The following is a 21,834-nucleotide window of genomic DNA, read 5'->3' as shown; positions in this document are numbered from 1 at the left end:
TGTGTGCTCAGCTGCTACCTCACTTTCAATTTTACAAGTTTGATACCCTGGCCAAAGAGGATACCCTGGCCAAAGAGTTTGGGCAGGTGGTGCTGCAGCAGTCTCTGCCCGTTCTGGATGCTTTGGGACGTCCCCATCATACTAAGTTTCCCCCAGTATCCCTTATGGATGCTAGAGAAAATAGGATTTTCTGCTGCTGGGTACACTGGGCTCCACAGGGAATGACATTGGGGTGTAGAGTAGGATCTTGATCCGAGGCACCAACAGGCACAAAGCTTTGACTGTTCCCAGAATGCCTTTCACCGCCTCCTCTATAACTCCGCCTCCGTGCACAGGAGCTCAGTTTTGTAGTTGGTGCCATGCAGTAAGCAGACACTTAACAGGGGGGCTGCTCCAGCAGCTTTGAAAGAAGCTTTTAATTTTGAAGACTTTAAGGGCTGCAGCAGAGACACTGACTGTGTTAGATGTCAGTCAGACATCTGCTGCAGCTCCATCACCTCCCCCAGCGGCACTGTACGCTCCCGCGCCCTGGTTGCCGGGTACCTATTGCGGAGGCTCCGGTTTTCTTCATTGTTAGTCACACACACACGACCGCTGCTCTCCCGGCTGCACTGCAGGGAGGAGGTAAGGGTTCCCCTCAACGGGACCTGCTGTTAATCGCGATCCCGCGCGGCCGGTGGGAGGCGGGCCGCACGCGGGCTGGCGTGGACACTGTGGTAGTACAGGAACCCCACTAGACCACCAGGGCATGGGCACAGGTCGGTTTTCTCTTATAAAACCGTTTTACTAAGCCCCCAGTACCCGGTGGTGAAGTCCAGCGGAGGAATAAGGCTTTGACCTGTAGCCCCTCCCCCAGCCTCAGGGCGCCATTTAGAGTAAATGTTCCCGCCCTGGAGTTGCATCTCTCTCTCCCTAACTCCCTGTCAGCGTTTGGGAGCCATTATAGCAAGCAGAGCTGTTCCTGGGACTGTTTGGGCAAATCCTCTTCTGTAAAGCCGCCTGCCTGTCAGCTCTGTGCATTATACAGGACACTTAAGTGTCACATGTCTGCTGACAGTGTTAGTTAAGGAAAAGTGCATTCAGTCAGGGTTATTTAGTACAAGTACCCTGTGATATACATCCTGTCTTTACTGTGCATTGTTATATCTATGCAGTGTATAGCTATACATAGTACTACTCTGTATTGCTAGTCCAGTGCCGTTTTATTGCATGTCATAATTTCTGCATTGTACAAACTGTGACTCTGTGTGTGCATATAGTTGCTGTGTGACCTCCATTTCGTGTCTCACTCAGATTGCTATCTCTTATATATTTGTTCAGATCTGTGACTCTGTGACTCATTTGCTAACGCTGGGAGTGGCTAGGCACTCTGAGTCATAGAGTCACAGATCTGGATAGGAGAGACTAGGTAAAACACACGCTGACTAATAGTAAGAGCTACACCTAGCAGCAGCCAGTGCCCTGATGACAGCCCCTCCCAGGGGTAATGGGGCAATTAGCAGTTTCCCCAGGATGATACACTGTATCACTGAGCTCTGCCACTGCGCAGGTGGGCGGCATGTTTGGTGCGGAGGAACTTCTGCCAGGATCGGAGAGGAGGAGGATGGTGATCTCGCCTGTCGGGCGGACACCCGCCCTGGGCTCCCCTTCAGTTCTCAGGCTGTGTGCCGCTGCTGGAGGCAGGGAGGGGGGGGGACAACGGCCGCCCTTTGTGCCCACTCCGCTGCGATCCCCCCGGCGTCTCTCCGCCACTCACATCCCAGCCTCAGCCGCTGCTGTCGTCTGCCATGTTAACCGTCGCCATGTTAACACTCAGCAGCCGACGCACAGCTCTCAGTCAGCCGAGAGGCGGCGGGGACTCTGGGAGTTGTAGTTCAACAACACTGCCGGCTTCTCCCCGGGAAGCGGCGGCCGCGCACTACATCTCCCAGGGAGCACCGCGGGGGGACGTGGTGGCCCACCTCCCCATGCACAGGAATATACAGTGGAGGGTGCATGTCACCGTGACGTCACGGCAGTGCTGTGGGGAGACTACAACTCCCGCCGTGCCTTGCGCGGCCAGGAAGGAACATGGTGGTTGCTGTTTCTGGTGCAGTGTGCGGGGACAATGAAGCTGGTGAGAGGCCAATACCATATACTGTGATGAGGGATAAGACCTCAGCGAGCACACTGTGTATGTGATGTTATATAGGGGAAGGGTCTGTATATGAGAAATAATCTCCCAGCACACACACTGTGTATGTGATATTTACCAAACATTGTCTTTATACCTAAATTATGTTCACATAACATATTAACACACTAGGTCATTCATCGTGCCCTGCGTCCGCTCTTCACGCCATCGCAAGGGCCTGCCCTCATGACCATCGCACGCCCTTTGGCCGGAAAATATTTAACAACTAACAACATTATGCTTGAAAGTAATACTCCATATAATACAAATATTGCCCGCCCAAAGTATGTGCAGGGGTTAAGGGGGCGTAGCCCCTTGCGACGGTGTGAAGAGAGCCTGTAGGGCGCGATGAATCACCTAGTATTCTATAACCTGAGGGGGCTAAGTGTGTCAGGTTTATCATAATGTAGGCAGTTCACAGGATATACTCAGTGTGTATTTTTCTCTGTGATTTTTAGTCACCATATACCTCTTGAATTCCCTGTTTGTGCTGATACACTGCACAGGGGGTTCTTGTCAGGTTTTGTGCTGCTGATATTGTACTGTGTTGCCTTGCATTGAGCTTTTGATTATGTCAGCTACAAAGGGCAACGGAGCTGGGGCTGATCCCACACTGCGTGGTGACGCTGCAGACACAGTTGAGGATAACATAGCAGCTGAGGGTTCAGGTTCTGGGGGTTCCTTGCCCCCCCCCCCCCCCTTCCCAGTGGGACTGTAGCAACTGGGGTGCAAAATGACTCACCTTGGGCTACCTCTCCACGCTATTGAATATGCTGGTAACTAGACTAACGCCCCCTACGGGACCTCCTGTGCCGGTACAACCGCTTATGGTCCCCGCGGTTAATCCGCCCTGGGCAGATCAACTGTCCAATCAGTTACAGCAATTGAACCAATCACTGACTGCTCAAAAGTCTAACCCTCGCCCGCCTAAGACCAAGGGGTCCTCTAAGCGGGCAATTACTTCCTCACAATCCACCCACATCCCAGACACCTCGTCTGATGAGGATGGCGCTTATACGGACCCCACAGATTCTGATCCTGATGCATCTGATGGGGAAGTTGTTTCGCAGGTGGATTTTCTGACTTGTTAGCGGCTATCAGGCTCATTCTTCAGGTTGATGATGAACAGGAGCCTGACACTGCCCCTAAGAAACCGGACAGGTTTAAACGTCAGAAGGTGGTTAAACAAGTTTTGCCTCACTCTGACCATTTAGTTGACATACGTCAGGAGTCCTGGGAAAATCCAGGAAAGAAGTTCACGCCTCACAAGATGATGCTGGCTCGCTACCCCCTCGCTGCGAAGCTTAGTCAAAATTGGGAAACACCCCCGCCAGTGGATTCGTAAGTGGCGCTGCTGGTAGTATCCTCTGCTCTTCCTGTAACTACTGTCACGTCCTTGAGAGAGCCGACGGACAAGCGTGTGGAGGGTTGTTTGAAGGCAATCAAAAGGTCAGGCGTACCCAAAACAGGTTCGCACTTCCAAACCCAATAAGCCCAAAACCAAACAGGCCTGGGCTGCCCGTCAGCCTGCTTCCAAAACTGACAAGCCTGCCGCATGACGGGGCGGGCTTCTCTCTGGGGATCCCAGGGTGGGGGCCCAACTTCTAGGGTTCACCCAGGAATGGTTAAAGACCACTTCCGATGCCTGGGTACGGGAAGTCGTCACTCGTGGTTACGCCGTATCCTTCAAGAATCGTCCCCCTCATCAATTTTGCCTGACAGACATCCCTTCGGATCAGGTGAAGGCAAAGACTCTTCATTCGGTGGTACAGTCCCTCCTGGATACAGGAGTGGTAGTACAGGTGCCTCTGGTTCAGAGAGGCAAGGGGTTCTATTCACCGTTGTTCCTAGGCCCGGAACCAAATGGGTCTTCCCAACCCATTCTCAATCTCAAGTCCTTGAACAAGTTTGTGAAGGTCTCCAAGTTTCGTTTGGAAACTCTAAGCTTTATTGTTCTGGCCTTGGAGCCTGGGTACTATATGGTCTCACTGGATATACAGGATGCTTACCTGCATATTCCCATTGCAGTGTCGCATCAGCAGTACCTGAGGTTTGCGGATGGCAACCTCCATTACCATTTTCGGGTGTTACCTTTTTGTTTGACCACGGCTCCGCGAGTCTTTACCAAGGTTATGGCGGTAATGATGGCTGTACTCCGTCGTCAAGGGGTCAGGATCCTACCGTACTTGGAAGACTTGTTGATCTTGGCAAATTCCCCAGAGATTCTCCTACGTCATCTTGATTTGACTATTCGGTTCCTGCAAGCCCACGAGTGGCTCATGAACTGGATCATGGTGCTCCTGGGAGCGTTGTTGGACACTCACAACCAACGGTTTTTCTTGTCTCAGGAGAAAGTCCTGAAGCTTCAGGACAGGATTCGATGTTTCCTATCTCGTCAACAAGTGTCGATACATTCGGCAATGCAAGTGCTAGGTCTCATGGTGTCTGCTTTCGACATGGAGTACGCTCAATTCCATTCCCACCCTCTCCAGAGGCTGATTCTTGCCGTATGGGACGGCCTGCCTCACCGGATCGGGTCTCGTATGATCTCATCTCCGGAGGTCCGTCTGTTACTAAGCTGGTGGCTTCAGGACCAACTATTGAGCAGGGGTCGTCCCTTCTGGATCTCCAACTGGGTCCTTCTGACGATGGACGCCAGTCTGAGGGGTTGGGGCGCGGTATTGGAGCAACACTCCCTTCAGGGTCGGTGGATCAAGGAGTAGTCTCTCCTCCCGATAAACATTCTGGAACTGCGGGCGGTGTTCAACTACTTGAACTTGGCCCAGCATTTAATACAGAACAGACCTGTTCAAGTACAGTCGGACAATGCCACCACGGTGGTGTACATAAATCATCAAGGCGGCACTCGAAGCCGCATGGCAATGAGGGAAGTATCACGGATTCTTCAGTGGGCAGAATGCCATCTGCCAGCCATATCTGTAGTGTTCATTCCGGGGGTCCTAAACTGGGAAGCGGACTTTCTCAGTCGTCAGGACGTACACGCCGGAGAGTGGAGCCTCCATCCAGATGTGTTTCAACTCCTTGTGGACAAGTGGGGTCTTCCAGATGTGGACCTGATGGCTTCTCGACACAATCACAAGGTTCCGATCTTCGGAGCAAGGACAAGGGATCCTCAAGCAGCGTTCGTGGACGCACTGGCAATTCCATGGAACTTTCGGCTGCCATATGTGTTCCTTCCGGTGTCACTCCTGCCCAGAGTAATAAGGAAGTTCAAGCAAGAAGGAGCAATCCTACTTCTGATCGCTCCAGTCTGGCCCAGATGGCATTGGTTCTCAGACCTTCAGGGTCTCTCGATAAAGCATCCCCTTCTACTTCCGCAGCGCCCAGATCACCTCATTCAGGGCCCCTGTGTATATCAGGATTTAGTCCGATTGGCTTTGACTGCGTGGCTCTTGAAGCTTCCGTCTTAAGGGCCAAAGGATTTTCTGAGGCGGTCATTCAAACCATGTTGAAGACCCGGAAACCGGCTTCTGCTCGGATTTACCATATAGTCTGGAATTCTTACTTTGCTTGATGCGCATCTAACAATCATGACGCTTACAAGTTTAGTACGGCCAAACTTTTCGCCTTTCTATAACAAGGCCTGGACTTGGGCCTTCGTCTGGCCTCCATTAAGGTTCATATTTCTGCCTTGTCGGTTTGATTTCAGAAAAAAATTGCGACCTTACCTGATGTGCATACGTTCACTCGGGGTGTGTTGCGGATTCAACCTCCTTATGTCCCGCCGGTGGCTCCTTGGGACTTGTCGTGGTTTTGTAGGCGTAGCAAGGGTCTCCATTTGAGCCTCTTGAATCTGCAGACCTTAAGTGGCTTTTTCTTAAGGTGTTGTTTCTGCTGGCTATTACCTCTGCTAGACGGGTGTCTGATTTGGGTGCCTTGTCTTGTAGGTCACCATATCTGATTTTTCACCGTGATCGGGCGGTTCTTAGAACACGCCCAGGATATTAACCAAAGGTGATGTCTTCTTTCCACCTTAATCAGGAGATCGTGGTTCCGGCCTCTGCCTTTCCTGATTTGTCTGCCAAAGAACTGTCTTTGGATGTGGTACGAGCTCTCCGTATCTACGTGAAGAGAACTGCTCCATCAGAAAGTCTGATTCTCTCTTTGTTCTGTTTGGTTTTCACAAACGTGGCTGGCCTGCTCACAAGCAGACCCTGGCCAGATGGATTAGAATGGTGATTGCACATGGTTATGTACAGGCTGGCCTTCCAGCTCCTGCTACCATAAAGGCCCATACTACTCGGTCGGTTGGACCTTCTTGGGCGGCCCGCCGTGGTGCGACCCTTGAACAATTGTGCAAGGCGGCTACGTGGTTCTCATTGAACACGTTCATAATGGTCTATGCTTTTTATACGCCTCCCAGGGTGCTTCCTTTGAATGCCGGGTTCTTGTGCCCGCTACAGTGCGTCCGGTCCCATAAGGAACTGCTTTAGGACATCCCCAATGTCATTCCCCGTGGAGCCCAGTGTACCCCGCAGCAGGAATCAAGATTTATGGTAAGAACTTACCGTTGTTAAATCACTTTCTGCAAGGTACACTGGGCTCCACAGGGTTCCCACCCTGTCGCACTTAGCTTCTTTGGGTTGGTTTGGCATTAACCGCGAACACCCTCTCCTGTCGTGAGTGTGTTGTGTTTGTGGCTACTAACAGTTGTCGTCTTTTACCTGCCAACGCGTTCTCATTATGATGAATATTTTAATAGATTTGGATTGATGTAAGTTACCGTGTGAGGTTATATTATATTCAAGCACCCATGATGCACCAGCTCCAGCGTGGGGGATTCTGGGTAATGCCTTGTGGTATATATATATATGTGTCTTGGTGCTTCACTGTGCTCTTTGCTGCTCTGGTGATTGGATGCATCGTTGCTAGTCCTGATGATGGTCCTTTGCGGACCAAAACGTCATATGCACATTTGCACTTTTTTTTTCTATGGTCTGTAAGTAATTAGAGAGACTTTTTGCTTCTATTTTAAATGTAATTTTTTTGATCGAGAGTGCCTATCTATGAACATTGAATATTATAGTAGGATATGCTGAGAAGCAGCACCCTGTGTCAGGTAACAACTAAAAGTTGATGCAGAAGGAGTTAAATGTTGGTTTTTATATTAAGCACTTTTTATTCACCATTGCTTAGTGTTTTACATGGTCTTTAAATGTATTCAAAATAGAAGCATCAATTAATACTGGGAGGAATGACTGTTAATACCAACATAAAAATGGACTTTTGTTCAACTGCTGAGGGCAATGGTAGTGGCAGAATCACTGGATGAATATTAACATGCTTTTTAATGACTCTTCTACTGTATACAACTTGTCTCAATAGTTTATTATAAAGAAAGTAAGCAGTGGATGTTTGATTCTAGGGATTAACTTGATTGCCATGGATGACATCTGCAAAGAATTGTGCACACCATCAGTCTAGTATGTGGCTAAACTGACAAATGCTTGCAGTTGTGTTTCTCCAGGAGTTGTACATAGAATCTTTAAAAGATCCACCTTTTTTTTGTTTTGTTTAATATGCTGTTCTGTAACTTGGTGATCTATTTCATTTCAGGAACTTGCTGCTGCAGAGCGTGCCAAAAGACAAGCTCAACAGGAGAGAGATGAATTGACAGATGAAATTGCAAATAGTAGTGGTAAAGGGTAAGACTGTTTCCTTGTTCTTCACTACAGCTCAAACTCGCTTTGGTCTCTAATTTTCAAATAAAATTCACATTTAGATTTTATTCCTTGAATATACTTGGGTATGTTTAACATAATCATACCCAAACTTGTTTTGCTCATGCCTGCCTACTTTAGGGCCTTGGCTTTGGATGAAAAGAGACGTTTGGATGCCCGCATTGCACAATTGGAGGAAGAATTGGAGGAGGAACAGAGCAACACTGAGCTTGCCAATGACAGACTGAGAAAGGCAACTCTTCAGGTGTGTGTATTCTCCTCTTTGATTGTGCATTTTGCTGAACAGATGTTTTTAGCATTTAAAAATATGACAATCGATGGGGAAAAACTAGCAATACTTTCAAATTGGTCATGCTAGTCTGCCCATTGGGCAAATACATAGGTTCTGAAACTGTCTTCGGGACCCCAAACAGTTCAGGTTTTCCTGGTCCCCTCACAGAATCACAAGTGAAATAATTGGCTCCACCTGTGGATCTTTTTAAAATGTGTCAGTGAGTAAGTAATACACCTGTGCACCTGCTGGGTGACCTGGAAAATGTTAACTATTTGGGGTCCTGAGGACCAAGTTTGAGAACTACTCTGTTAACTGCATACTAACAATGTATTTAAGGCAGAGGTTCCCAAACTTAGTCCTCAAGGCACCCTAACATTCCAGGTTTTAAGGATATCCATGCTAGAGCATAGGTGACTTAATTAGTACTTCAGTCAATTTGGTTTAACCATGGATATCTTCAAAATCTGCATGGTTAGGGTTCCTTGAGGACCCAGTTGGGGAACCATTGATTTAAGGGATAAGTGCAACTGATCATGCAATACCTCTAATATTTTAAACAAGCTTTATTTGAACTTCTGGGGGGGGGGGTTCTCAATTTTTAAGGTCGACCAACTGAATGCTGACCTAAATGCAGAGCGCAGCAATTCTCAGAAAAATGAAAATGCCCGCCAGCAATTGGATCGCCAGAACAAGGAGTTGAAAACAAAGCTACAGGAGTTGGAGGGCTCTGTTAAATCCAAGTTTAAGGCTTCAATCACTTCCTTGGAAGTAAAGATAGCACAACTAGAGGAACAACTTGATACAGAGACTAAGTATGAATTAGAATTTTATGAAATGTCATACAGTCTGTACCATGTAAGATAGAAGTTTTGGTTCAATACTGCCTGCCAACCTCAAATGTTTTTTTTTGTTTTGTTTGATTTTCCTGCAGAGAGAGACAGAATGCCAGCAAACAGGTCCGTCGCACTGAGAAAAAATTAAAGGATATGTTAATGCAGATAGAAGATGAAAGACGCAATGCTGAACAGTACAAAGACCAGGTAGTTATACATGTATCACTTAACTGCCATAGTAAAAACTTCAGCTACTCATTGGGGTAATACTTAAAACTTTTTCTGCTTCCAGGCTGAGAAAAACAATATTCGAATGAAACAGTTAAAACGGCAGGTAGAAGAAGCAGAGGAAGAAGCACAGCGGGCCAATGCCATGCGGCGTAAATTGCAACGTGAGCTTGAAGATGCCACAGAGACAGCAGATCTAATGAATCGTGAGGTTAACACCCTTAAGAGCAAGCTTCGGTAAGTGTCTCTACGGGTAGTCGACTCTGGGCTTTTTTAGTTGCTTAGAACTGTCTATTCGAAGAGGGAAACTTCTATTCCCATAGCACACAGTTTCTGCTTTTCATTGCAGCATAAAACTGAAACTATGTTTCATTGTATTAAATGTAGACCTATATGTTTGTATAATTTTAATTTTTTGAAATTGTGGTATAACATTTTTTTAAATTCTGCAAAATATTTCAGATACTGCCACAGGTCATATTAAACTTATACATCAACTGTGTGCCAGCTTGGCTGTTTGGAGATCACATAACCCTCCCCAAATTTAATTAGATTATCAATGTACAGTAGATATAAATCCATATCCAAGATGTAAATCGATAGGCAATAAAATTATTAACAATCTTCTCTGCATGTGGGAGTTAATCACTCTAGCACCAATTAAAGTGTTAAAGACAAATGTCTCTTTCTCTGAGTGGTCCACTTAAAATAATTTTCTCTTACGTCCTAGAGGATGCTGGGGTCCATATTAGTACCATGGGGTATAGACGGGTCCACCAGGAGCCATTGGCACTTTAAGAGTTTAATAGTGTAGGCTGGCTCCTCCCTTTATGCCCCTCCTACCAGACTCTGTTTAGAAAATGTGCCCGGAGGAGCTGGTTACAGCTAGGGGAGCTCTACAGAGCTTCTTTAGAAAAGTTTAATTTAGAGTTGTTGGTTTTTTTTTACAGGGAGGCTGCTGGCAACAGCCTCCCTGCATCGAGGGACTGAGGGGGGGGGGGAGGAGCAGTGTCCACCCTGCGGGGTCTTGAGCCACTGCCTCCGTTGACTGGACACTGAGCTCCAGAGGGGACAGATCGCGCCCCGCCACAGAGGAACGCTCACCCCGGCAGCTAGCCGCCACCCCCTCAGTGTGCTGAAGTTGGCGAGTTAGTCACTGTCCCCCCTTACAAGCAGGGGGTCAGTGTAAAGAGGGTGGCTTAAGGGTGGTATTAACCGTGCTCCCGGACGGCTCAGCGGTACTGCGGTGCGGCGCTGTGAGGGGCGCCCTGGGCCAGCAAGGTATCCTACACTGACCATTTCCAGCCTGTCGGGGTCCGCAGATCTCAGCCAGCACAAAATTCCTCATGCCAGTATAATCTCCAAGAGCGGGAAGACTGCGCCATTGAAGGGGCGGAACTTCTCCTCAGAGCGGACCCAGCAGCGTTCAGCGCCATTTTCCCTGCATGCAATCACTTCTAGTGGATGTCCAGGTCCCTCCAGAGCAACTCCAGCTATCTGTACGGTGCCAGGGGGTTGTAGAAGGGAGGGGAGGTTGTGTATAGACTGTGTCACCTATTAAGGGACACAGTCAGTGCGGGTTGGGGTTTCCCTATACTCTAATAGTGCTGTGTGTGGGTTGGCTCCAATCTCTGTCTCTCTCTGCCATTTTTGGGGGTAAACTAAGTAAATACCCTGTGTGTTTGTGGGGTGTTTGGTGTGTGTGACATCATGTCTAGGGACACTATTTCATATGCTGCTGAAGATTTGTCTTCCCAGGAAGACTCCATACCATGTAATCAGGATTGCACTGTTGTAGCGCAGATCCCGGTTAGAGAGCCAGAATGGTTAGCCTCTCTGAGGGGGACTATTTCTCAGATTTCTGATAGGGTAGCTCGGACTGAGCATGCCACTTCGATCCTACAATCCTCTATGGTTGTGTGGTCTGATACTGCTTCCTCGGGGTCCCCTGTGGTACATTCTCAAAAACGTGCACTTGCATTGCTTACACAGGTGACATGGACACCGACTCTGACCCTGCAGGCGGTGATGGGGATGTGTTGAGGGGGACAGCATCACTTGCTAAGGGGGTGCAGTTGATAATTGAAGCTGTGAGGGATATTTTACATATTTCTGACACAGCTCTTAAACAGGTGGAGGAGGCCTTTTTTAAAGATAATAAAAAGCCCCCCCCCCCCCCCCTCACCTTCCCAGCATCCAAAGAATTAAACGCTATCTTTGAAAAGGCCTGGGAAACTCTGGAAAAGAAATTTCAGATCCCTAGGAGGTACTTGGTTGCTTTTCCCTTCCCAGAGGAAGATAGAAAGAGATGGGAGTCCCCGCCGATAGTCGACGCCTCTGTTTCCAGGCTGTCTAAGCAGGTGGTGGTTGCCAGTCCCGGGATCTACTGCGTTGAAGGACCCGGCAGATCACCAGCCACGTCACAGTCCTTTCGGCCCACGAAGTCTAGAAAGAACAAGCCTTCGCACACCCTCTTCAGAGGTGGTCGTGCCAAGGGAAAGAAACCTGCTCCCGCAGGTTCCCAAGAACAGAAGCCCACTTCTGATACCCCTAAGTCGTCCGCTTGACGGTGGACAGCTAGGCCTGGAGGAAGGTCAGGTGGGGACAAGACTCCGGCAGTTCAGCCATGTCTGGGTGTCATCTGGCCTGGACCCCTGGGTCCTGGATATAGTGTCCAGGGGGTACAGACTGGAGCTTCAAGATCCCCCACCTCAGTTTCTTCAAGTCAGGCTTGCCAGCTCTGCTGGCAGACAGAACAATTCTTCTGGAGGCCATCAGAAAATTGATTGGTGTCAGAGGGCATTGTTCCAGTTCCAGATCAACAGTGGAACAAGGGTTATTCTTTGAACCTTTTTGTGGTACTAAAACCAGATGGTTCGGTATGGCCTATTCTAAACTTAGTCTTTGAACCCTTATCTCAGGGAGTTAAAATTCAAGATGGAATCTCTGAGAGCTGTCATCTCATGACTGACGGAGGGGGAGTTCCTGGTATCGCTGGACATCAAGGATGCTTACCTCCACATTCCCATTTGGTCGCCGCGTTAGGCTGATCTCCGGTTTGCACTGTTGGACGATCACCATCAGTTCCAGGCGCTGCCGTTTGGCTCTCCACAGCACCAAGGATCTTCACCAAGGTGATGGCGGAGATGATGGTTCTCCACCGCAAGCAGGGGGTGAACATAATTCCATATCTGGACGATCTCCTGATCAAGGCGTCATCCAGGGAGAGGTTGTTGCGATCCATCGCGCTCACGACACAGCTGCTCAGGAAGCACAGTTGGATCCTGAACCTTCCAAAGTCTCATCTGGAGCCGACAAGGAGGCTGTCTTTCCTGGGAATGAGGAGGGAGAACCTGAATTGCACATCCTATTACTAAAGATATCAAGAGGTGCTATCATGCTGAGGCTTCTAATACTGTGCTGGAGGAAGAGAGATGCAGATGCACACTTAGCACTAACAACATAGACCCTCACAATTAACATGGAGTATAATTGAAGTTCTTAGCACACATTTGCACAAATATGTGGGCCCATGTACCGCGGCCAGGTGACTTCATCACATGGGTCATGACACAGCTTCTCAGGAAGCACGGTTGGATCCTGAACCTTCCAAAGTCCCATCTGGAGCCGACAAGGAGGCTGTCTTTCCTGGGAATGATCCTTGACACGGAAGTGCAGAGGGTTTTTCTCCCGGTGGAGAAAGCATTGGTGATTCAAACAATGGTCTGGGATGTCTTAAAGCCTACTCGAGTATCTGTTCATGAATGCATACGCCTTCTGGGGAAGATGGTTTCCGCCTACGATGCTCTGCAGTACGGCAGGTTTCATGTTGGACCTTTTCAGCTGGACCTATTAGACCAGTGGTCGGGCTCTCACCTACACACAAGAGGATACGCCTGTCTCCGAAAGTCAGGATTTCTCCTCTGGTGGCTACAACTTCCGCACCTTCTAAAAGGCCGAAGGTTCGGAATTCAGGACTGGATCCTTTTAACCACGGATGCAAGTCTAAGAGGTTGGGGAGCAGTCACTTTGGGGGAAACCTTTCAGGGAAGGTGGTCGAATCAATAATCCCTTCTCCCAATAAACATCCTGGCGCTGAGGGCCGTGTACAACGCCCTTCTGCAAGCAGCACACCTTTTACAGGATCGGGTTGTTCAGGTGCAGTCGGACAACGTGACCACGGTGGCCTACATAAACCGACATGGCGGAACGAAGAGCAGGGCTGCCACTTCAGATGTGTCAAGAATCCTCCTCTGGGCAGAAAGGCACGCGATGGCGATGTCAACAATCTTCATTCTGGGAGTAGACAACTGGGAAGCAGACTTCCTCAGCCGCCACGATCTCCATCCGGGAGAGTGGGGCCTCCACCCGGAGGTGTTCGAGGAGGTAACCGGTTGGTGGGGGGTTCCTCACATAGACATGATGGCCTCCCACCTCAACAAGAAGCTGGGGAGGTACTGTTCCAGGTCAAGAGACCCACATGCAGTGGCGGTGGAGGCACTGGTAACACAGATTCATGTGGGTACAGATTCATCAAATGGTGCGTTTGTCTCCAAGGGCCAGAGTTTCACTGCTCTGGTGTCTCCAAAACAAAAATCTCACAGTGGAAAAAAAGTTCAAAGTCTGGAATTGGATAATTCTGATGATGGATCCAAGTCTCAGAGGTTGGGGAGCAGTGGTTCTGCATTGTCCGTTTCAGGGTCTATGATCAGACCGAGAAATTACTGTCACATGTCCTGTAACCCAGGGCAATTTTCAACGCTCTGCAACAGGCAGTTCAGTTCACAAACTCCAGTCTCAGACTGTTCAGGTTCAGTCAGACGTGAGTCGCATACATTAACAAACAAGGAGGAACTCTGAGTCGCATGGCCATGTGAGAAGTTGCGCGAATCCTGAATTAGACCGTTCATCACCAAATGATATCGGCAATGTTCATTCCAGGAGTGGACAACTGGGAAACAGATTTTCAGTCATCAGGATTTTCATCCAGGAGAATGGGCCTTACATTCAGGGGTGTTCCAGATGTTAGTCCAGCAGTGGGGTTATCCACAGGTGGATCTAATGGCATCTTGCCAATATCATCAGACACCCAAGTATGTGTCCACAACAACACATCCAAGGGCAGTGGCCGTCTATGCTCTCACGATAGCGTGGCTGTACAGCCTTGTGTATCTGTTTCCACCATTTCCGCTGCTTCCGCGGTTGCTAAAGCGGATCAAAGTGTCCACGGTGGCTGTTGATACCGCTCTTAAGATGAGGGCATTCCGGAGTCTGTTATACCAACCATGTTACGGTCTAGGAAGCCAGTTACAGCAGCTCATTATCACAGGATTTGGCATGCTTATATTGGTTGGTGTGAATCTCAGAAGTTTCTGACATCATCTTTCAAGTTATCCCGTCTCTTGCTATTTTTACAGACTGGGTTAGATGGAGGACTAAGTTTAGTGACACATAAAGGTGCAGCTATCTGCTTTATTCATTTTCTTTCAGCACCAGTTGGCTCTTTTGCCAACAGTGCAAACTTTCCTGCAAGGTGTCCGTACGGTGCAACCTCCGTTTATACCACCTAGAGCTCCATGTGACTTGAATCTAGTTTGACTTTTTGCAGTCCTCCATTTTTGAATCCTTACAAGTGGATGTTAAGTTTCTAACTTAGAAAACAGTTTTTCTCTTAGCCTTCGCTTCGACACGGTGTGTTTCTGAATTGTGTGTTGCCACGCAAACCACAGTATCTGGTGTTTCATGATGACAGAGCGGAACTTTGGACGAATCCCGCTTTTCTACCAAAGGTAGTATCCTCTTTTCACATAAATCAACCAATCGTACTTCCTGTTTTCTTAGACATTTCAGGAACTCCAGCTTCTTTGCATGTGGTTCGCATGCTTTGCATTTATGTAGCCCGCAGATCAACCTTACGTAAAACAGGTAAATTGTTTGTTCTCTGTGATGCAGTTAAGATAGGTTGGCCAGCTTCCAAACAGACGTTGGCTAAATGGATTAAGCTGACCGTTCGTCAAGCTTACTTTCATGCTAGTTTACAACCGCCTGCATCTATTTCAGAAAATTTTGCGTGTTCTGTGAGAACGTCATGGGCAGCAGGTCGTCGGGCTACCACGACGCTACTTTGCCTTGCAGCTACTTGGTCATCAGTGCACGTTTGTGCGCTTTTACAAGTTTGATACTTTTGCGGCATCAGCATCTAGCTTTGGCCGTCTAGTGTTACAGGTGCCAACCAGCGACCCCTAGTGGATGAAAAAGAAAATAGGATTTTTGTACTTACTAGGTAAATCCTTTTCTTTGAATCCACGGGGGACTCTGGATACCCACCCAGAGCAGTTTCACCTGTATTGTGGTAAGTTCAGTATATCTTAAGGAACACATGATCATCTACTTGTTTGAATGTTAAGGTGATTATCGGTTGTCGTTTCAACTTTCTAGTTGTTCGTTATCTTATAAATGCTTTATGTAATTCTCCATTGTTCATCCTCTTTCACTCCTGTTCGGCTCAGTAAAAAACACTGCGGCGTCTTGGAAGTACGGAGGGGGAAGAGGGTTACTAATTTAAATATATAAATGTGCCTATCTCTGCTAACGCCCTGTCCATATCCCAAGAGTACTCCAGTGCCCCCCTGTGGATTCAAAGAAAAGGATTTTATGCTATTACACAACTTCAGCTATCAGAGAAGGAACCCACACATGTTGCTAAAAAAAAAAGAAAATTTTTAAGAATTGAAACATAGTCAAAGCAGAGTTTCCACATTCTGATCATCTAATGGACATTAGACAGGAACCTTGGAATACTCCTGGTAAAAAGTTTCCTTTGTTTAAGTGTGTATTATTTTGCTATGCTATCCTATCCCAGCAGCGGATTGTGCAAATTGGGAAACTCCTCCTCCAGTGGATTCTCACTTCTGGTAAAGACATTCACTTTGTCTGTCGCAACCGTCTCATCATTGAAGGAGCCAACAGGTAGACGAATAGAAAATTGTCTGAAATCTATCTTTTCTATCACTGGTGCTATTCATAGACCTACAGTGGCAGCTTCATGGACCGCAAAGGCTATCGAAGCATGGTTACAGGCAATTGAAGAGAGACTGCGTTCACATATATATTTGATGACTGCAGAATGTACCAAGAACATGTTAAGAAAGTGACTTCTTATATTGGTGAAGCGTTTTCAGATGATGGGATACTGGCAACAAAGGTGTCTGCAACCTCATTGCTTGCACGACATATTTGGCTACGTTCTGATGTAGATTCCAAGAAAACATTGGAAATTCTACCCTTTACAGGACATATTTTATTTGCCATCAACTCCTACTTGCATCAAAAGCTTTAATTTTCGTACCTTTCGCCCACGAGGAAAAGCGAGACAAACACGTGCTCCAAAGTCCACTAAGCCCAAAAGCAAGCAATTTTGGGCTGTACGTCAACCTACAGCAAAGCCTGCAGCCTGACGGGGTGGGCCTCCCCCTGGTAGACCTCAAGGTGGAAGGCTGACTTCTGTACTTTGCGCAGGTATGGACCACAACCACTTAAGAGACTTGGGTAAGAAGAAATAGTCTCTCACGGGTACGCAGTCTTGTTCAAGGGTTGCCCGCTCAACAGTATTTCACCACTGGCCTTCCATCAGATCAAGAAAAGGCCCTGACACTACAAGACATGGTCCATTCACTTCTACAATCTGGAGTGATAGTTCCAGGTCCTACGTGTCAATGGGGAAGAGTCTACTAATCGTCCCTGTCACTGGTATCAAATCCCAACGGGTCATACCGGCCAATTCTCAACCTCAAATCTCTAAACAGGTTTGTGAAAGTTTCTAAGTTTCATGTGGAAACCCTGCGATACATAGTTTTGGCCATGGAACCTGGGGATTTTGTGGGGTCACTGGATATACAGCATGCATAGCTGCATATTTCTATTGCACTTTCACATCAGTGATTCATGCGTTTTTTCTATCTGCAACCAACAGTATCCGTTCAAGGCACTGCCGTTTGGACTACCTACGGCACCCAGGATATTGACCAGTCATGGCAGCATACATTTGTCGTCTGGAGTCAAAATTCTCCCGTATCTGGACGAACTCACACGAGGTCCTCCCCAGTCACATTCAACTTGCAGTTGCCTTCCTACATCATCACATACTGTATGGCTAATCAATTGGAAAAAGTTTTCCATTATGCCATCTCAGTGGATGCCGTACTGTAAAAATCAACAACTTTTCGTGTTATCGGACAAGATCTTGAAATTGAGGAATAAAATACACCAGTTCCTTCACCATCCTCGAGTGTCCGATCATTCGGCAATGCAAGTCCCCGGTCTGATTGTGTCAACATACGACATGGTGGAAATTGCAGTTTCATTCTTGCCCTCTACAGCGGCTGATTTCTTTCCAAGTGTAACGGTCACCCTCATCGCATCAAGTCTCGAATGATCAATCTGACTCCGGAAGTTCGTCTTTCACTGACTTGGTGGCTCCACGACCATCACCTGGACAAGAGTCGGCTCTCCTGGATCTCCAACTGGGTGCTTCTCACAATGGATGCCAGTCTTTGCGGCTGAGGAGCTCTAACCAAACAACATTAGTTTCAGGGACGATGAAGCCTGACAGAGTCTCAGTTACCAATCAATGTGCTGAAATGCAGAGCAGTGTACAATGCTTCGACCCTAGCCCGCAATGATCTTCAGGACAGACCAATTCAAGTTCATTACAACTATTACACAGCAGTGGCAAATATCAATCACCAGGGCAGCACTCGCAGCAAAATGGTGAAGTGGCCAAGATCCTCAGAGGGACCGAACGTCCTCTTCCTGCCATATCAGCAGTGCTCATTCTGGGTGTACTCAACTGGGAAGCGGTTTTACTCAGTCGTCAGGATGTTCAAGTTGGATAATGGGCTCTTCATCCAGAGGTTTTCCAACTCTTAGTGGATAGGTGGGCCCTATGGGACGTGGATCTCATGGCCTCCTGCCGCAACCACAAAGTTCCAGCATTTGGGTTCTGGTCCAGAAATCCACAAGCCGCATTCGTAAATGCCTTATCGGTCCTTCTACCTCAGAAATTCAAACTGGAAGGAGGAAACCTCATTCTGATAGCTCCAGTGTGGCCCAGAGGGCATTGGTTCTCCGATCTCCAAGGCTTCTCAGTAGAGAAACCCCTTCAACTTCGTCAACGACAGGACCTATCTCAGGACCCATGTCTCCATCCATTTCTAACTCGTCTTTGACAGCGTGGCTCTTGAATCATCAATCCTAAGAACAAAAGGATTTTCAAATGCTGTTATTCAAACAATGCTTAAAGCATGCAAACCTGCCTCAGCACGTATATATTATAGAGTGTGGCATACTTACTTCCATGGTATGCTGCCAAGCATTATGATGTAACTATTTTTAAAATTTTGAGACTGATTGCTTTTCGTCAAATAGGTCTGTTTGGCTCCAACGCAGAATTGTACGTACATTCCTTCAGGGTGTCAACCTCATTTTGTCCTTCCAGTAGCTCCGTGGGACCTGTCTGTTGTGCTGGACGCTCTTCAGGAGCCCCCCTTTAAACCTTTAGAGTCAGCTGATCTCAAATGGCTGACTACAAAGATGGTGTTTTTTCTTTGCTTTCCTGTTGTCCTCCCTTCCTGATTTTTCTTCAAGACAAGGTGGTTTACCTCCCTAAAGTGGTTTCTCAATTCCACCTTAATCAAGAAATCGTTGTTCCCGCCTTTCTCACCAGACTTGTCAACAAAGTAACGCTCTTTGGATGTGGTAAGTGCTCTACATATTTATGTAGACCGTACTAGTGCTATCAGATAATCTGATGCTCTGTTCATACTATATGGATTTCACAAGCGGGGTTGGCCTGCTAATAAACAGACTTTGGCCAGATGGATTAGAATTGTCATTGCACAAGCATACATTCAAGCTGACCTTCCTGTGCCAGCTTCAATCTCTGCCCGGTCTGTAGGACCTTCATGGGCCGCACGCCATATTGCGTCCACTAAACAATTGTGCAAGGTGACTACGTGGTCTTCTATTCACACGTTTCTTAGGTTTTATGCCTTTGATACATTCATCTCGCAGGATGCTACAACTGGATGCCAGATTCTTTTATCCCCCTCAGACGCATCTCCTCCCTTACAATACTGTTTTGGGACATCCTCGATGTTTCCCTGTGGAGTCCTATGAATCCTGAAGAAAACAAGAGTTTATCTTTCTTCGAGGTTCATAGGGTCTACAGGGTGCCCACCCTGATGCACCTGGCCTCTCTGGATGTTTGTGGCATTGTCTCTAGTTCCCTTCTCATGTCTGTGAGAGTGTGTTCTTATGTGCCTAACATCTTTCTTCTATCCACTTCCTTCTTTGAGCTGGTTAACAAAACTGGATGCCTGAGCATGGAGGCGGGCTAATAGGGGAGAAGGAGCCGAGCATTCTGGGATACACTGAAAGCTTAACTGTTTGGTGCCCAGACTTGCATCCAGCACATACAACCCAATGTTTCCCTGTGGAACCTCTGAACAGCGAAGAAAGAGAGTTAACAAAGGTAAGTCTACTTTCGTTTTATCTAACTTAAAAGTGAAACTCTCCAGATGCAATAGCCACCATTAAGCATTTCAAGAAAAAAATCGTTAGCAATTAGAATTCACTGTTCTTCAAACAGTGTTAATGAGTGCAGGTCCAAGTGTAGCGGTCAGTCTTCTACCTGAGCTGCATGCCCTTTTACCAAGCAGAAACAAACCTAGATGGTGCCATAAACAGGTGGGAGGATTGCGAGGGTCATTTAACTTTGATTTATTTATGGTTTGTCTAATGCTGTGCATACTTATTTTTGTCTCCTTTCAATCTTCTTTTGGTACAGGCGTGGTGATGTACCTTTAATTACACGGCGCGTTGGAAGGAAAGGTGTTGAGGATGCCTCTGATGATGATTTGGATGGAAAAACTGACTCTGGAATCTCTAAATCTGCCGATTAGGAAGTCTATGAAACTTTTTATGTATTTTTTTTTTTCTTATTTGCCTCATCCTTTGCTCAAGACAATTGCTAAACTAAACACAACTATACCATTCCTAGGAGGGGAAGTTTATTTTTCTGTGCTCTTTTGAAAAAACATGAAACTGCGCAATCATTTTATATGTAACTTGAGTCATAGCTTCTGGTTGCTGTGGCTTCAAAATGTTAGTCAATGTTTGTGCACTTTCAATAATGACAGCCAGAATGGATTTGTTGATTTGTAAACACTGTAACCGTTTTAAGTATGACTTATTGCCAAAACTACTATCTTTTTGAAAGGATGAGTCTGCTCAGAGGAAATAATTTAAGCTTTCCCCTTGATTTGTTCTTTTGACTTTCAATCTTTGACTCTTGCTGCCTTTTTTTTTTTTTTACTATTAGCATTAATTAAAGGGGGAAAAAATAGTAGTCCTTAAAAACCTCAACCTTAAAGGGCATAAACCACTTGCTGTCATTGGAAAATCATTTTAAGGACCAAATGTTTAATCAGAAGTATGGATCACTTTTTTTTTTTACATTACAAGTATGTCTTTCATGTACTTCATGTATCTTAGGGATAAATAACCTATTGGATATATATAACTGGAGAAATAGCTGTACTGCACCCTTTATATGAACTGATAATTCTGCACTCACCTTATTGTATTGGTCACCGTTTTCAAATGCATTTTTATGTGTCACTGCCTGCCTAGAAGGATCTTTCCAGATGAATATTCAAACTCGTAAGAATCAAAAGTAGTCTCTAATCAAACCAAATAACGCCTATGAAGAGTTTGATAGTATCATTCTGCCGGTTTATCCTGTGTATTCAAAGTGCCTTTATACTGCAACCTGGTTGCGTCCACAGAGTCAAGTGCTCTTAAACCATGGCCACCTTGTTGCTTTACATAATAAATTATGGATTTTGCTGCAAATATTTATCCAGTGTGGTTATTTTATGTTTAGTTTTTACAAGTTTATTAAGCTGTTATAAGATTATTTGACATACCTATTTGAACATGATTTTCGGGTTTTGATTGTAAATGCAATGTAATTAAAACATAGCTGAAGACATCTATAAAAGTTTCTTCTTCAGGGTCCATAGGCATCCACAGGGATGGCATTGGGGTGTAGTTGGTTGGAGAGGACTGCGCACCAAACAGTTAAAGCTTTTGAGATCTAAGGATGCTCCGGTCCCCCCTCTATACCTCGCCCCCACTGTAAATGCCAAATTTCTTTCTAACAAATATTTAAAATGCCCGCTCTAATATATATTGTGGACGCCTGCGCATCTTATAACCATTTGCTATGAATGTGCGCTATACATCCAAAACACTGCATCCCATAAGAGAAAACAATACACCCACACATTATCTGAGTTCCAAAGCTCATTGATGTGTATATATTTGTTATTAAAAGGATATGTATTCAATATATCACAATGTACAGTGTGTGTGTGTGTGTATATATATATATATATATATATATATATATATATAGTTGCATGGTTACAATTTATACAGTAAGCAGTTTTCTCTATCGTCCTAGTGGATGCTGGGGTTCCTGAAAGGACCATGGGGAATAGCGGCTCCGCAGGAGACAGGGCACAAAAGTAAAGCTTTCCGATCAGGTGGTGTGCACTGGCT

General features: G+C 46.6%; 1 protein-coding gene across 1 annotated transcript in view; it reads left to right on the top strand.

The window, feature by feature from the left end:
* The window catches only part of MYH9 (myosin heavy chain 9), an 889,869-nt gene extending 868,746 nt beyond the window's left edge, over positions 1-21,123 (top strand). The window contains 6 exon segments of the mRNA XM_063940322.1: positions 7,751-7,839; positions 7,996-8,119; positions 8,753-8,961; positions 9,081-9,189; positions 9,275-9,447; positions 20,057-21,123. Coding sequence (XP_063796392.1) covers positions 7,751-7,839; positions 7,996-8,119; positions 8,753-8,961; positions 9,081-9,189; positions 9,275-9,447; positions 20,057-20,171 — 819 coding nt within the window. The 3' untranslated portion in view covers positions 20,172-21,123.
* Positions 21,124-21,834: the final 711 nt, after the last annotated feature.

This window comes from Pseudophryne corroboree, chromosome 9 (genome assembly GCF_028390025.1).
Source record: "Pseudophryne corroboree isolate aPseCor3 chromosome 9, aPseCor3.hap2, whole genome shotgun sequence".
Classification (NCBI taxonomy): domain Eukaryota; kingdom Metazoa; phylum Chordata; class Amphibia; order Anura; family Myobatrachidae; genus Pseudophryne; species Pseudophryne corroboree.
This window is presented reverse-complemented; position numbering and strand designations above follow the sequence as displayed.